The sequence below is a fragment of the Ochotona curzoniae genome, unplaced genomic scaffold, assembly GCF_017591425.1.
Source record: "Ochotona curzoniae isolate NIBS_2020 unplaced genomic scaffold, NIBS_Ocur_1.0 contig_3432, whole genome shotgun sequence".
NCBI classification, from domain to species: domain Eukaryota; kingdom Metazoa; phylum Chordata; class Mammalia; order Lagomorpha; family Ochotonidae; genus Ochotona; species Ochotona curzoniae.
In genome coordinates, this window is record NW_024465859.1 from 6,654,826 (window position 1) to 6,671,119 (window position 16,294).

A 16,294-nucleotide genomic window follows, 5' to 3' on the forward strand; every position below is an offset into this window, starting at 1 on the left:
CTTATTGTCCAGAAAAAGGCATTGTTTTTAATGATGCCTACAAGGTTATGCTTTATGTTAGTGTTGAAGTTGGCCACTCTCCCCTGCTTTCCCCAAGCAGGAGCAGGCAGCTGGATGGGAAGTGGAGCAGCCAAGGACAGCAACTGGTACCCATAAGAGATCCCAGTGCTGACAGGGTGAATTAGCCTGCTGAGCCACCAGGCCAGCTTTCTGAATACAGTCTTAATGGAAAAAGATATAAGCAATAATTTTGTAATGTATCTTATTTCCAGAGGTTGTGAACTAGGCATAAATATGGGTTTGCAAAAAAGTAATATTCTTATGATATTCTGATTGTAAAATAAAGGTCCTGGTAAAAAAATCCATAGGATTTCTGTATGCTTAATAATACTACTTCTCTACATGTTTGAGTAACAGTTTCTGATATAAACATATCAGCTAAATATAATTTTCTTATAATGACAAAATGCACTATCATTAAACTTCCAAACCAAATCTCAGGTATAATCAAGTTACTGACGTTCAGTACATATTAGTTATCAAATCACAGGTGAACATATGCCCTAGATTTGTTTTCTGAATGCAAAAAAAAAAAAAGTTTTCTACATGCAACATGAGCTAAACTGTGGACAGTACTCATTTTATACCAACCAACTTTAGTTCCAGAGAACAATAATATTACTCTCTGTGAAATTTCAATATTTTCAACTACAAGAAACATTTAGTTACACATATGCTTAATTTTAGTGTTCTGCTTGCACTGCCTAAAAATTAAAAGTACATGTAATTAAATATTTTTTGTATTTAACAGGTAATTAAGGTAAATGAGGTTACATAATTAATTGCTTCATGTAATTCCTAAAGCAGCAGGAACGGATTAAAATATTTTTCTTATCATCAAAAAAATGTACAGAGGAAATATTTTAAGATTTAGTTATGGTGGCATATATATATATCTGAAATAAAAATGTGGAACATTTTTCAATTATATAAAATAATATAGAGTACATAAGGGAAGTAATGAAACAGAAAAATCACTTTAAAAATCTGTATCTTTAATATGTCAAGTATCAAGGAACAATACCAGTATTTTATTGATGACAACTACTTAAATACTATTTACAATTTTGGGGGCACATATATATCTACATTTGTACATAAAAGTATTTTAAAAAAGAAAAAAACAACATGTAGAATTCAAAAAATGTATAAAACCATAACAGAATACCAAACATACCGGGGATGTTATTGTATTACCTCTAAGTTCTTATTTGCAAAAAATAATGAGGACAATTTTAGCTACTATTTTGTAAAATATTCTAATCAATTTATTCAAGTATAGTAACACTAAGCTGCTACCAGTGAATTAGGGACTTAAAAAGGTAACAAGTAAGTTAGAAGCTGAAACTATAACCTTGTCTGTTGAAATGTTCTATTTACTTACATATACAAGGAGAAAAAAAAGTTTCATTCTTCTGCTTGCTGAAGGTATTTTTTAAAATAGTTTTCTTTCAAAGATCTTAAATACCTTTCTGAAAGGATACTGACAAAGCAAATTTTTAGAAGCAAATTTGATCAATTTTATTTTTCCTGACATTGAAGTGACTCATCTTAGATTTCCTTGTGAAATGTTTCTTCCAAATTTTCTAACGATCCTTGGATTTACTTTATGGATGTTTCTTTTATATTCTAGAGAAGACATAAAAAGATATATAAATATGTTAAAAAGTATCATTTGCAAGTAGCTTTCACTATTCAACTTAAAAATTCATTAAAAATTGTAACTATATGTAGGAACATCTACTCTTTAAATTCACAGTTGTTAATTAACATGACTTAAAGTTATGTTCTTAGAACTGTCTCTACAAATCACATTGAACCTATTAAAACTGACTGCATAAAATCTGTTTAAAAAAAGAACAAAATGGATTTGTTTGCTAAATTTATTTCTCTATGTTGCAAGCTGAAGTTTTAGTTAATAACTGCACACAACCAGGTATCAAAAGTCATTGAATAAACTACTAGATTCACTTTTCTTTTTTGTATTGACTTTCTATAAGCATATTCTTCCCTTTTATAATTTTTTTCATTAATTACCGCATCAAGACTTCTAAATGTCCATATTCTGATAAAAAGGTTATCAGCACTTCCCAGAAGGCTGATCCTGGTCCCAGTCCTTTTTGCTTTTACTGTCACCTTTCAGGTTTTTCTTTTGTACAATATTTATTTGAAAGGTAGAGTGACAAAAAGACTCTTAACCAAGCTCTTTCTGGTATCTTCTATGAGTTGATTCACTCCCCACATGAGTGCAACAGCCAGGGCTAAACTACGCAGAAAGTAGCAGCCAGGAACTCCATCCGTCTCTCCTTCATGGGTAGCAGAAGCCCAATTATTTGGACCATCACCTGTGGTCTTCCCAGGTTCACTAGCAGGAAACTGAATTGGAAACGGAGCAGCTGGAATCCAGACCAGCACTTATGACACAGGATGTCAGTATCACAAGCAGTGGCTTAACCTGCAAGGCACAATGCTAAGCTCCTTTCAAATGTTTCTGTCTGTTCCTATCCTTTTGGATTTTTCATTAGTCTTTACAACAATGCTCTATTCAACAGTAATGTCAAAAACAGTGCCACTTTCTTTTGAGGCAGTCTACTTGGCTATCAGGTTATCACTTCCTTGGTCACATTGGGCTCTACTCTTAGAGTAGGAAAATACATAGTTACTTCCTTCCTTTGCCCATTCCTTCCTTTGCTCTTCCTCTCCTCCTTCTTTTCTTTCTTTTAAGCTTGCAATACACAGGGTTAGGAGGACAAAGCTAGCAGCCAGGAACTCAATCTGTTTTCCATCCAGGGTGACAGAAATACAAATAGTCAAAAACGATATTGCTGCCTCCCTAGGTCACTGCTACCAGGAAGCCAGTCTTCAGATGCAGCTAGGGAATGACCCAGGCACTCAAAAGCGAGACTGTCTTAATTGTTAGGCTAAATGCCCAACCCCTCTTCTCTAACTGTTCAGTTAACAGTAGTTACCAACTTTTTCACTGATACTCTTGCTTTTTCATTGGTACAATGTTAATTGAACAACTCAAGTGAACACATTCAACCTTCACTATTCCAGTAATTCCTGGTGTGTACAGTATTTACAATTGGACATTCTAATACGCATAAAAAGCTATTTTCCCCTACAATTTAGTAACTTTTCCACGAGTTCAACTATTCTATGCAGATGAGGGAATGTAGTCACCCCCAGTAGTACCCTTTTCATTTTGTTAATAGAAGTTATGATTGTCACTGGGTAGAAACTGTAGCCTTGTAGTACTTACTAAAAGTAATAGGCTAAGAGAAAAAAATTCAGGCAGAAACAATTTGTCTGTAACTTATACTGAGACACAACCTTAATAATAATAATATATTTGGGTAATTATTATAAATACTACCTAGATTACTTAACAGAAAGGATATAGAAGGTAGAATTGAGATATTGAGTTATACCACTACCACAATTAATATCTGGTTTTGAAAAGTGTTTTATATTCTGTGTCTTAAATTTGCCTTACTTGTAACAAGGTTATCCCATTTGTTTCTACCTTCCAATAAAGATGACATGATAGAGATTCCTATGAAAAATAGTTTTTCAAACGAGCTCAGCACTACATGAATTGGAAGATAATAATACCATTAAAGATTAAATGACCAAAGAAACATACCCATTGTTGGTCTGTTTTCTTGTAAATGTTTATCGCTTGAATTATCTGGTCGAACACGTTTTGCAAATCCATGATTTTCCTCAGTGGCTGATGTGATGCTTGATGTACAAATGGAGAAAAAAAATGGTTTATTTGTTTTAAATCTCTACATTGTAATTTCTGTTGAACTTATATGCAGTAATGACAGAAGAAAGCAAACACAGAAATGTGAAGTTGTGAAACCTTACAAAAGTAAGCGGAGGCACTAAACACATTTTTGATCTACAGTGAAATTTTTTATGTTGTGATTTTAATATTTATTCAAACTGGATATTATAATTGTAAGTAACAGTTCTATAGCAGAATATTTCTAGGGCATTTTGCCGGAATATGACAGCAGTTCTATTCCAAGGGTAGAAACAAGTAGCAAGATAGGGGTTTGGGCCTTGGGGTTGGGGGTAACTGCTGCTCCCTGCAGTGTGGCGGCTGTGGGGGGTGCCCCTGCTGGGTCAGACCCAATGATGGGGACTCAGGCCAAAGACACTGCCCCAAGGCAGTGAACGAGTCCTCAGCCTTAGGCAGCCAGTGCACCAAGTGGTGCCAGGCTTTGCCTGCTGGACACCCGGTGTCGAACTCTGGGGATTTTAAGATATGTAGTTGCTGCCTGGGGACACCCATGATTAAGGCCAGTTTTAGTGTAGGTGAGAGGTGAATTTTGGATGATTTGCAGTGACAGAGTTATGAAAGTTTCAGGCATGCATGGGGACTGAGACCAGATGGTTTGGAGAGAAGTATCCATAAGATAATTTGGGTTAGACTGATTCTCCAGCCCAATTAGGAATCCAGAGATGGGCTGTTAACATAGAACATCACTGAGGGCCACACACCAGTCCACACCAAAGCTTTGGATGGGGGCCTGTTTGGCAGGGCTAGGTACCATTGCCCAACTGGGTGGTGGAGTGTTCACATTTGGCAGGGTCAAGACACTATCCAGCACACAAGGGAACTTGGTCTGGGGGTAGACTCTGTGGGGTTGTGTGGGCCCAACCCTGTGGTAATACAAGTCCCCCTGGTTAGCTCGCAAGCTGGGGTTGCGACGGACTAAGCGAGGAATGACCATGGCACCTGCCATCACTCACGGGTAAAGGAACCCACAATAGTCTTGGCAGGTCAAGGCAGCAGCACCTGAATGTGCATCCTAAAACAGGATGTGGGGTGGACCAGGCTGCCACTGGAAGGGGGCAGAATGGGCAGGGCCAAGCAAACCTTAACTCTCAAGAAAAAACAGAAATCAGGTTGGAACACAGCTCATGCCAAGCAGGCCCTTGCACCTACTGATCTATGTGAGCCAGGGACGCTAAGCCACTGCATCCAAGGCAAGGGCCAGGACAGGTGAGGGGCTCTGCCAAGTGGAGTCAGAGCAACCCACTGGCCTACACGTGATCTAAGGCTGGCAATAGACCCCGTTGGGGAGCTAAGGGGACAGCCTAGCTGGGTTGAGTTTCCCACCAAGGAGTGCATGGGCTGGAATGGGGGCTGCATTCTGATCAGGATGTGGTTGTAATCTCCCCTGGCAAAAGTGTGGACTGGGACTGGAAGCAGAAACCCGCCTAGACTCCAGCACCATCTTGTGCTCTGGTGGACCATGGTAGATGTGGACAGACTAGGCTAGGTCTCATCCGTTATGTTACCAAGTGTGAGCTGTATGAGGGTATGGACAAGCCGTGGCTGGGTTGAAACATGCAACAGTAAGAACCAGATTGGGTTGAAGGCCAGTCAGGAAAAGCCACTGGTCCTGCTAGGACAGGAGGTGAACTGAGTAGGGCTGGCTCATGGACCCACTGGTATGCGTGAAATCTGGCACTGGGAGAGGTTCTGATGGAGGAGCCTGGGCAAATTTTCTGGCAGGACACAGTCTCTGCAGGTAAGCACAAGAAGCACAATAGGAAACAGCCCAGAACAAGCTATGGAAATTCTTCAAAGACCCCATAGTGCTTGAAGTGGCAAGATTGGCAGCGATTCATAACTGGTGAACTATCAAACCACTTGAGCAATAACCTGGGAGAATACCCCACACCGGGTACCGGGTGAGGGTGGGAAACCTTCCCCCTTAATACCCCCCTTTAAACTTGAAGGAAACAATATGGAAATAATAGTCTTACCCACTTTCCTATTGCCCTTGAACCTTTTTACCCCAGTTAACTATGTAAAGATGATTAAAAATACAATAATAAAAAAATATATTAAAAAAAATTATCCCACTGGCATACACTTGGCATCAGTTGGGGGCAGACGAGGCTGAACCCGTTCATATCACCCACTGGTGAATCCGAGCACCAGAACAGAGTATGGGTCGGGCCAGGTTCGGTTGTGACAAATACCAGCACACATTAAGAAATGCCAAGGTGAGATGAGCCTTACCAGATGTGGTTGCAGCACCCAAACAGCACATGTAAAAACTGGGGGGAGGAGGCAAAGCCGACAGGGCAATGTGGGCTTTCCTGCTGGACAACTACTTCCATTGGAAAGCGTGAGTCAGGATGGGGGCAGACCAGACTAGGCAGGGGTATAACACCTGTGGGCCTCACATGAGCTAGATAAGGGAAGGGCCAGGGTGTGCTGACTGTCCTGACTGGTGCAAGCAAAAATTAGAGTGGGTGAGGGTTGGTTGGGCTTAGTCGCAGCATCAGCTGGCAAAGGCTGGCACTGGGAGTTAATTCTGTTAAGTCAAATGCCAGAACCACCTGGAGAGTACATAATCTGGGGGTGGGAGTGGCCTAGTGGGGAGATAGTGGGCACCTCCCTCATGGGTAACCACTCTCAATGGACAGCACGAAAACCAGGACAGGGACAGGCATGGCTTGACAGAAAGGCACCTGCCAGTAAGTGTGTGGACTGGATAGTAGGTTGGTTGGGTTGCACTAGGCTTCAATGCCCACTTACATGTATGAGAGCTAAATGGGATGTGGGACAGACTGGACAAGCCTGCAGTACTTACTGGCAAGCATGGGAAGCAGGGTAGGGGGCAGGCTTGGTGGGGATTACAGGAAGTCGCCCCGACTAGGCTGCAGCTCCCACTGGTTTGCGTGAGGAAAGTGGGTAGGATCAAGCTGGACTACAACACCCGTTAATTCAAGTGGAAGACAGGGCTGGAAAAAGAACTGACCCAGCAATAGCAACCACCAGCATGTGCGTAAGCTGATTGGCGCAATGGATGGTGCCATACCCTGTACTAGCAAACTCACACAAGAATCAGGTCTAGGATCATCTCAGATGAAGTTTCTTTGGAGATCCCTTCAACTAAACTGCTGATCTCAGAAGCCCAACCATGAAGAGACTATGTCAGCCAGTGGAATCTGAATAGGTTTCATTGCAATTGGAACTGCGAGATTGGCAGCAATCCAGAACTGTTGAACTGTCAAAACTGCTTGAGCAGGACCCTCGGAGCATGCCTCACACTGGGGATCTGGGATGGGTGGGAGGCTGGGTGGGGCTTTTCCTTTTGTTTCTTCCCTGACCCCAGGAAAAAATGATAATATTAGTGTGGAAACAATGGTATTACCCACTTTCAACCTGTAGCTCTTGACCCTTTGTACCCTAATCAACTAAGTAAGATTATTAAAAAATAATAATAAAAAAGAAACAAGCAGCAATAATCACAAGATGTGCAATATTAATTTCTTAAACAAATATGGACCAAGAATCCCAATGTAGGAATATAAACAATGAGATAATCTGGGAAAATTGTCTTTAAATCCAAAGATAGCAATACACTGACAACCCAATTATTACAATTACAAAAACTGAAATGAAAAAGAATTTGTCTTATGTTAAGCTATACAATTGATCTCACATTAAGGGGCAAATTTCTAGCTCAATTTGAGTTGACATAATACTGAATACCTATTATTAATGTTAAAATAATATACAAAGAAGTAAGGCACAAATAATCTCTGTCCTGACAACTTATACCACAAACATGCAGTGAGGACAGGGAAAGAATACACAAAGTAATCCAAGATAGCATAAAATAAAAAAAGTGCTAGGTTTGGCCCAATGGCTAAGCCGTCACTTTGCATGTGCCAGGATCCTGCGTGGGTGCCAGTATGTTTTTTGGCTGTTTTGCTTTCCATCCAGCTCCCTGCTTGTGGCCTGGGGAATTAGAAGAGGATGGTCCAAGGCCTTGGGTTCCTGCACCCAGGTGGGACACCTGGAAGAAGCCTCCTGCTTTGGGTGAGCTCAGCTCTGCCACTTAGGTCACTTGAGGTGAACTAGAGGACAGAGGTCTTTCTTTTTAAATATACCTTTCCAATAAAAATAAACAAATCTTTTAAAAATGTACCATAGGTTTTCAAATGCCAAGAAGCTATAGAGTTGGAGATTTGGTAAATTACATCAAGGCTTTGAATAACAATCTTTCCTAGTTCCAAAGAGGATCCAGATTTAATAGGCAAGATTGGGAAGGTGGGATGAATATCTTCCTTCCACTAAGCATCGTTTAGAGAATTTCTGGCCAATACACTATACACTATTACATGAACTGATGCTATAGTGATTGTTAAGTTGGTTTCACAATTAGAGGTTTTGCTTTAACAGCAACAAGTTTGCTTCTGACAATGCCAATCCTCATTTTGAACTGGTACACTGGTATGCGTGTGGAATACGGAGAAGATGAGTTAGAGGAATGTTCAATGTAAACACGTTCGAGCAAAAAGAATACAGTGAAAATAACCCAAATGAGATATTTCCATGGCCAAGAGCCCTTGAAAGAAATTATTACAGGGTTTAAAATGGTCATCGTAACTGTTCTGTTTATTAATGCATATCACCTATCCAGAATGGTTTATCAAGGAACTGCTAGTATTATACAATTTGAGCAAATTATCATGCATCATGGAAAAAAATAGAAAAAGTTTAAACAAATCCAATCGTGGAAATTATCCATTTCCAAATAAATTATTAAAATTCTGTTTTCAATTAAAATTCTGTTTTAAACATCTTTTGGGTAATATACAGATTTATCAGTGAGTGATCCATGGCAGTAACTCTTTGCTAAAATAATCACTTGGTGATTTTATTTAAGTATAAAGAGCAATGCAGTCGGTTACAGTTTCCTGCACAATTTATCCAAAAATTGTCTTTATTTAAATTTGATTCTTTAGTTTAGTTAGTTCTAGATTTGTACTTTATATTTATAAAATTCTTTTACTTGATTAAAATTCATATTTCAAGGGCCTGGCGCAATAACGTAGTGGTTAAAATCCTTGCCTTGCATGCGCCGGGATCCCATATGGTCGCTGGTTCTAATCCTGGCAACTCTGCTTCCCATCCAGTTCCCTGCTTGTGGCCTGGGAAAGCAGTTGAGGACGGCCAAATCCTTGGGACCCTGCACCTGCGTGGGAGACCAGGAAGAGCTCCTGGTTCCTGGCTTTAGATTGTCTCAGCTCCAGGCGTTGCGGTCACATGGGGAGTGAACCATCGGAGGGAAGATCTTCCTCTCTGTCTCTCCTCCTCTCTGTATATCTGCCTTTCCAATAATAAATAAATAAATAAATAAACCCTTAAAAAATTCATATGTCAAGGAATGAAATCCAGGCCTAATAAAACATGCTGCAAAGTTACATGTAAATCAAACACATCCAAACTTTTTTAGGATTTAAGTAAGCTAATTTACTGACAAAATGTTTAACGTTTATAAGTTAGATCATAAAATAAAGATAGAATTATAGATGGGTATAGAATCATATTATGTTAAGGACTATATTAGGATGAGATCCAACAAATCTTCCAGTTGTAAACCAAATACATTTTCATAAGCACTAACCAAACTAAAAATTCATGTTTTGCTCCTGTACTTAAATAGAATGCTTCTTCATGAAGACAATACAATTCAAATTCTTTCAGCTGAAAATTATTTCTAGCCAAACACAAGACAAACACTGAAACTCTGATGATTTAACTTATAGGTAAAGCTAACATATGCACATTTGATATTTGTAGACTTGGTAGGTTAATGTATTTAGTCTAGTCAGCTATTAAATAAACAAGTGTCAGCACCCAGTACTCTCGTACGTTTTGTAGTATTAAGTGTATTTGAATTCTTTTTAGAAAGAAAAACTATAAACACAAAAAACAAAAATTAGCTTACTCTGCAGATCTTTACTTTTTAAAAATCATTTAGATTATATAGGTATATACAGCTAAGTGGAAAATACCAGAGTTTCTCTCAAGCCCATGCAGCTTTAATTAGAGAAAAAGGATAAAAAAGTGATCATGTATATTTCTAGCATTAATCTCTTTTAACCTTAGTTAATGGCAAGATCTAATTACTGGTACCAGAGGGAATGTAGCAGAGTAACAGGTTATGAGAAACCAACTACTTTCTTTTCTTTACATGTCCTTTAATATTGCACAATAGTTGCTCATATGTTATGTGGAAGCAAGCTCTTTTACGAATCTAAAGCCATTTCCAATATGTAATTCATATATCCATTTCTTGAGTTACTACTTAAGAGAAAATTCCATTAACAGCAATTAGTCAAGGGAATGACAAACTTAACAAATTAGTGACAAACTGGCAAAAACAAATGATGATGGAGGTAGGTCCCAGGGTGCACTCATGAAGTGACAAAATTCAGACTGGTCCCTTAGCAAAATACGGTAGTTCTTTACTATCTGCTGGTTCTATTTTAAGACTCTGTGATTGTAGGAAAGGAGGATAGCAACAAACTCTACATAGTAATAAACCTTTTAAAGGCTTCTCTTGATGAAGTGGTACAGGACCCAAAATAACCCATACAAGTAAAAAGACAAATAGTGGCTCTTGGTCCGGATTACAAATCACCCCACCGCTGAAATCAGTGGCCCCCCATACCCCACAGACCGCCTCACCTTCCCTGCATGCTCACAGCACACCATCCTGCCCGCCCATCCCTCCTCCCCCATTTCCCCACCACCACTCCTCTGATTCCCGCCTCACCAGCCTCCTGTTTCACCAACCATAAGTATGTCAATCTATCCTCGTCCCCAGACCCTCGACAACACACACAAAGCCAACAATCCACTCTCCCATGGCCAACACCGCTCCCCGCAACCTGGAAACCCCAAACCATCCTCTAATAACCAGCCCTCTCGCCGTTGTGAGGAGGGCCCAGTTCCCCCGCCAATCGCCACCTAACTATCCTCCCGCAAAGAGGACTTTACCTCTTTCTCACCAAGGGACACAACCATGCTTTTTCTTAAGCTTTTCGTCACGTCCCCTACTCTCATATCCTCACTCCCCCCAACTCCAGCACACAATACACCCTTCCCCGTCACCCGCATCGCCGTCCTCCCGGGTAACCCCAAACCGCGACCACTCTGATGCACCCCGCCCTCCCCCTCCCCCTCGGACCTCGACCCCGGTCGCCTGAGGCCACGCCCCGACCACCCCACTTGGAAGCTCTTATCCCCACCCAGCTCCAACACCCCCCCCCCCCCATCCCCCCCCCCCCTCTCTTCCACCCCCACCCCCCCTCCCCCTATCCCTCCCCTGCCACCCCCACCTCCCCCCGAGCCATCATCCCACAGCCCTCCTTACACCATCCAGCACCCCCCCCCCCCACCCCGCGCCGAACACAATTTTTTAATGGGGCTCACCACCCTCCTTCGTGCTTCCCTCCCTTGTCCCGGGACGCATCCTACCCCAACCTACAACCTACACACCCACCCCCACCCAACGCCTGACTCCATATCACCCCCCCCCGTCCCAATCCGCGCCACCATCCAACTATCGGCCCCCCCACGCATTGTCCCATCCAACAGTGCCAAAACCCACACGATCACCAGCCGAATCCCGTGTTCTCATCCCTTCCGTCTTAGTGTATCAGCTGGATTCCTATCTTCGACCACTAAGAATGGCAGTGATTTCCCAAACAGGCAGAGGCTTAAGTTAGTATGCCACAGTGCCATCCAGAAAGAATGCATTTAGATTCATCTATGAGAAGACATTCTATGGAACACAGATAATTAGGCTATCTGCAAATTTATTTCAAAACAACGCCATATTAAATTACATTTGTTATGACTTAACAGATTACCTTTATAGATTCCACATACGAGTGAGATTGGATTATATTTGCCTTTCTGTGCTTGACTGACTCACTAAACATAATCATCTAGCCATAATTTCAGGTTCATTGTTGTTACCACAGATGTTAAACACATTTTTATTTTTTTTTATTAACTAATTAATTTTGTAATAATCTTACTTAGTTACTTAGGGTACAAAAGGGTCAAGGACTACAGGAAAGTGGGTAATACCATTGTTTTCACACCAATATCATCAGTTTTTCCCCTGAACCCCAGAGACAGGGTTAAACACGTTTTTGGTGGCTGAGTAGTACTTCATGCACTACTTTTCACTGTGCATCTACTACAGGGTGGACATTTAACTGCTTTCATTTCTCTGGAACTGTGGTGCTGTGATGAACACGTGGGTACAGATGCTTCATCATTTCTTTGGATACGTGCACAGTAGGATTCCAGGATCACATGGGAGTTCTACTATCAGTTTTGTGAGGAGATTCTATATTGGTTTTTCACAATAACATTGTGCAAGGGGGTTCCTTTTGCCACATCCTTGCCAGAGTGTATCTTCTGTCTTTTTGATAAAGTCCATCTAACCAGACTGAAGTGATTAGCCAGTGATTTTTGGATAATTTTTTCATGTTCCTATTGACCACTAGTATATCATTCTTTGATAAAAGTTTCTGCAGTTCCACTTCTTACTGAGTTCTTAGTTTTACTAAATGTATTATTTTTTTTTAGTTCTAGACTATTAACTGACCCATCTGAACTGAATTTAATTTTCTAGGAAATTCCCTTAGCTTTGTGTCTATTTTGCTGAAATTAACAGGTTAAAATTTCAGTTTCTGATAATCCCAATATTTGCATTAATTATGAATCACTGAAAGTTTTCATTTAATCTTGTTTTTTGGCATAGTTATTATCATACATGAAAACCTACAAAGGAAACACGTAATACAGTCTTCCAGAGATTGGATTTTCTGTGGCAAGTAGACAAAACAGTGATTGCCTTGGTCCAAGGATTGTTTTGGCTGTCAGTAACTAGTCTATCTCCAGTTGACCTTACCGGTAGAACATATCTTTAGAGATTTCAAATATAACTTACTGTTCATAGTGATCCCTGAATGTCTAAAACCTATAAGAATGTCTAAAACCTTACTTCTTTTGCCTCTTAGTAGCTAGTTTCAGTGTGGTTTCTTTGTCTCCTATTCTACAGTTTAGACTTGCTGAATATCTTGAGGGTAAAAACTACACAGAAAGATATTATTACTTTCATGGCTCCTAGCTCTAACTTCCATCTTCTTTATGGATTCTATATTATATACTCTGATTTGGCAAAATTTAAGCAACAACAACAAAAAGAGGCAAAGAAAATCTGATTCTCTACAGCATCTTCCCTCAATCTGGGATCTTAGACCCTCAGGGTCCTGGTAACCCGGTTGTTCTTCCTTGCCTTTATATAGCTGTTAGTTTTACACTAGCCAGCTTGCACTTGTTGATATTGTTGATAGGTGGTTTGATCTGACACAATTATACTCCAGAGCCAGAAATAGAAGTTTCCTTACTTGTACTACTTTACACACACATAAAAATTCACCAAAATAATATTATTCTCAGATGAAAGAAATTTAGTGATGTTTAAAAAGAAAAATAACCAAACAGAAAAAAAAAAGCTAAAATTAAGTGACATTTCTACAATCCAGAAACCTCAATATATTTTCAGTAATCTGAAATATGGAATGCTTACATAAATATCAAGTGAACTACCTGGGCTTTTTGAAGATCTTCCTTCAATAACATAAATTCAATATTGCATTCAGAGAAATTTATCATAGGATTGTTAAAATATATCTAATTACAAGGAACAAAAGGGCTATTTGAGGCATAGTGATTATATCAGTGTAACTGTTGAACTTGTTTCTGTTTAATCATACCTTGTTAATTTCCGTTTCCTTTTGGCAGCAGCAGTCATTGCCATGTAGGATGGCACCATGCTTGGTACAGGCAAAGAATGCTTAGTTGAGAAGGAGGGGTTGAGTCTGCATATTGAAAAAGAGTTAGTTTGATTTATACTATAGAGAAAAAAGGAAGAGTACAGATCTTTTTGAACAGATATGCTATAAAAGTTTGCGGCTTAACCAGGACTTTTTTTTCTTCACAGTTAGTTACTATAAGGAAGCTTCTACCTTTTGACCACACAGAAAAGTGAAAGTATTTTTCCTTCCATATTTACATTGGGTGTAATTACGTAAATGAAGTGAGAAAGATGTTTCTGCAGATGACATATAATCAAACCATACTTTAGACACATGACCAAGAAAGCTGAGGCTTGACACACATTAATAGAAATGAAATTTCTTCGGGTGAAGATATTAATAAGGACAGACACGGCAATCATTTGATGACAGGTTATCAAATTTTGGAAAAGAAATATACTTTAAGGACCTTACTGGCTTAATGAGGGTCAAGTGACAAATATCAAATTCACTTTGACATTTTAAAACAAGCTTGCAATCAAGAAAACCTATGAAATCTTTAAAATAGTCCTCAAATGGAGCTAAAGAGAAAGAAAATTAGTTTGAAGATTATATTAAAAAAAATTGGAAAATACCCGCATTCTCTACCTTTGTAAAGCATTTTTTCTGTTGTTTGGTCGAGATTCTTGTTCAGGTAATTTACTCCTCGAGTTCCTGGTGTCTTCATCTATGGTAAATGTAGAGTCCAAAATCTCCTCACATTCCCCTCCTCTATTAAGAGTGGTATCTACTTCAGATAGCACTTTTAGAGAATTACCACTGTTTCCATTTGAGCTCATGTCCTGAAAATCCATAGTATGTGAAGCTACTGGAGATGGATTTTGTAAAGGTTTTCTAGAGTCTTCTGGAGTATATACAATGGGCTGAAGTTCTTGGCTGAGAGAGTCATTGAGATGCATACTTTCAGACAGCGTAATCTTTTCAGTATGTTTCACTTCTGTGGGAGAAGATATTAGTCTTCTACGAGTTCTTTTTTGTGGCACAATTTTAAGCAGGCTAGAATCACTTGAAGATGTGCCTGTTCAATAAAATTAAAGAGATTATTAATAATATTGCTCAAATTTCCAATGGTTCCATTAGTTTAATGATCTTTTCTTAAAAAAAAAAAAAAAAACTAATAATAAAGTACGTTTTTTGCCCAAAATACTGAATTTTTTTTAAAAGAAAGGTAAGCTAAGAAGTGTAAATGATGATAACAAATTCATTATATATAAGGATATTTTAAAAGAGAAAATAGTAAACTGTCAACATCAAATAGTAATACAGATGGCTATCTTGGTATATTAGATAATATATATAATATTTAGACTGTAGAAATTACAAAAGCAAATTTCTAATTCTAACAAAATTCAGAAGAAACTTCTAATTTCATTTTTTTTTCTCTATTGATTACATTGTATTATGAGACATAGTTCTATAGGTACTGGGATTGCCCCCACCCCTCCCCTAACCCTCGTCCATGGTGGATTCCTCCACCTTGTTGTGTAACCACAGTTCAAGTTCAGTTGAGATTGCTTCATTGTAAGCATACACCAAGCATAGAGCCCAGCATCTTATTGTCCATATAAGTTCAACGACTTCTTGGGGAGACCTTCTCTGGTCTGAAGGTAGGGCCAAAAGAGTAAAATCCCAATCAATTAAAAGCCCCATCAGCAACAATATATAATGTTATGGAATTAATTGACATAGTGTTGAGTAAACAATGTTAAAATTACATGTAAGTTCTTAACAACATCCTGTGACTATTTCAATGACATTTTCACAAGTGAGGTGCAAAACAGTTTTAGGAGGGGTATGCAGAGAAATCTTTCATACCGTGGTGAGGAGTACTTGTTCTTTGCGTTCTACCTAGTAAGGTATGTGTGAGTCCATGCTGACCAATCTTTCCTTGTTGTTCTCTGCTTATCTATTCCAATGTGTGTGTGTCTGTGGGTATGTGTGTGTTTGGGGGGGGGGGAGTGCTCTGGAGTGACCCTGATGGTCATTGCAGAGGGTGGCGACCCAGAGTTGGAACTAAGTAAGGACCACAGAAAGCTGCTCTCCCTTGTCCCGAAGGAAGTTTACTGTTCTGATTCTGAGGACCGCTCAGGGTTCCTGGCTGTTGTTCTGATGACCTTGGATCCTATGAGGAAGGAGTTGGGCTTCTTCCACCCCGTGTAGTAGGTCCAAAAGCGGGGAGGGATGTCCTCCGAGTTCTCGGCCTCCAAAGGCATTCCAGTTCCCCATGGTCTCTTTGTCAGTTGTGATGTAGTCCTTGGTGCCGTACTGATAGTCCTTGGTGGGAATCTGGGAGTATCTAGGGTTGGGATATGAGCCTCTTCCTGACCGCTGCTCCACTCTGCCCCCACCCCCCATTCTGTGCATGTGACCTCCTGTTAATATAACATGGTAAAAATTTTATATCAGAACTGTTTGGACCAAGAATTCTTTCAGATTTTTACACATTTTTGGATTGTTGAATATAATGGTACACCACTATTTAAACATTTTTTCTGCATCACAATAA

The 16,294-nt window shown here is 39.6% G+C and overlaps 1 protein-coding gene across 3 annotated transcripts in view; it reads right to left on the reverse strand.

Moving 5' to 3' along the window:
- Positions 1-1,034: 1,034 nt before the first annotated feature.
- The window catches only part of KIF18A (kinesin family member 18A), a 68,666-nt gene continuing 53,406 nt past the window's right edge, over positions 1,035-16,294 (reverse strand). For 2 of the 3 annotated variants that reach the window (XM_040980017.1, XM_040980015.1), the window contains 4 exons: positions 14,377-14,806; positions 13,687-13,791; positions 3,707-3,804; positions 1,035-1,689 (listed from right to left, as the gene is read on the reverse strand). In XM_040980017.1, the coding sequence (XP_040835951.1) occupies positions 1,607-1,689; positions 3,707-3,804; positions 13,687-13,791; positions 14,377-14,806 (716 nt within the window). In that variant the 3' untranslated portion in view covers positions 1,035-1,606. The remainder of the gene's footprint in view (positions 1,690-3,706; positions 3,805-13,686; positions 13,792-14,376; positions 14,807-16,294) is intronic. The other variant, XM_040980018.1, reaches the window with a different exon arrangement.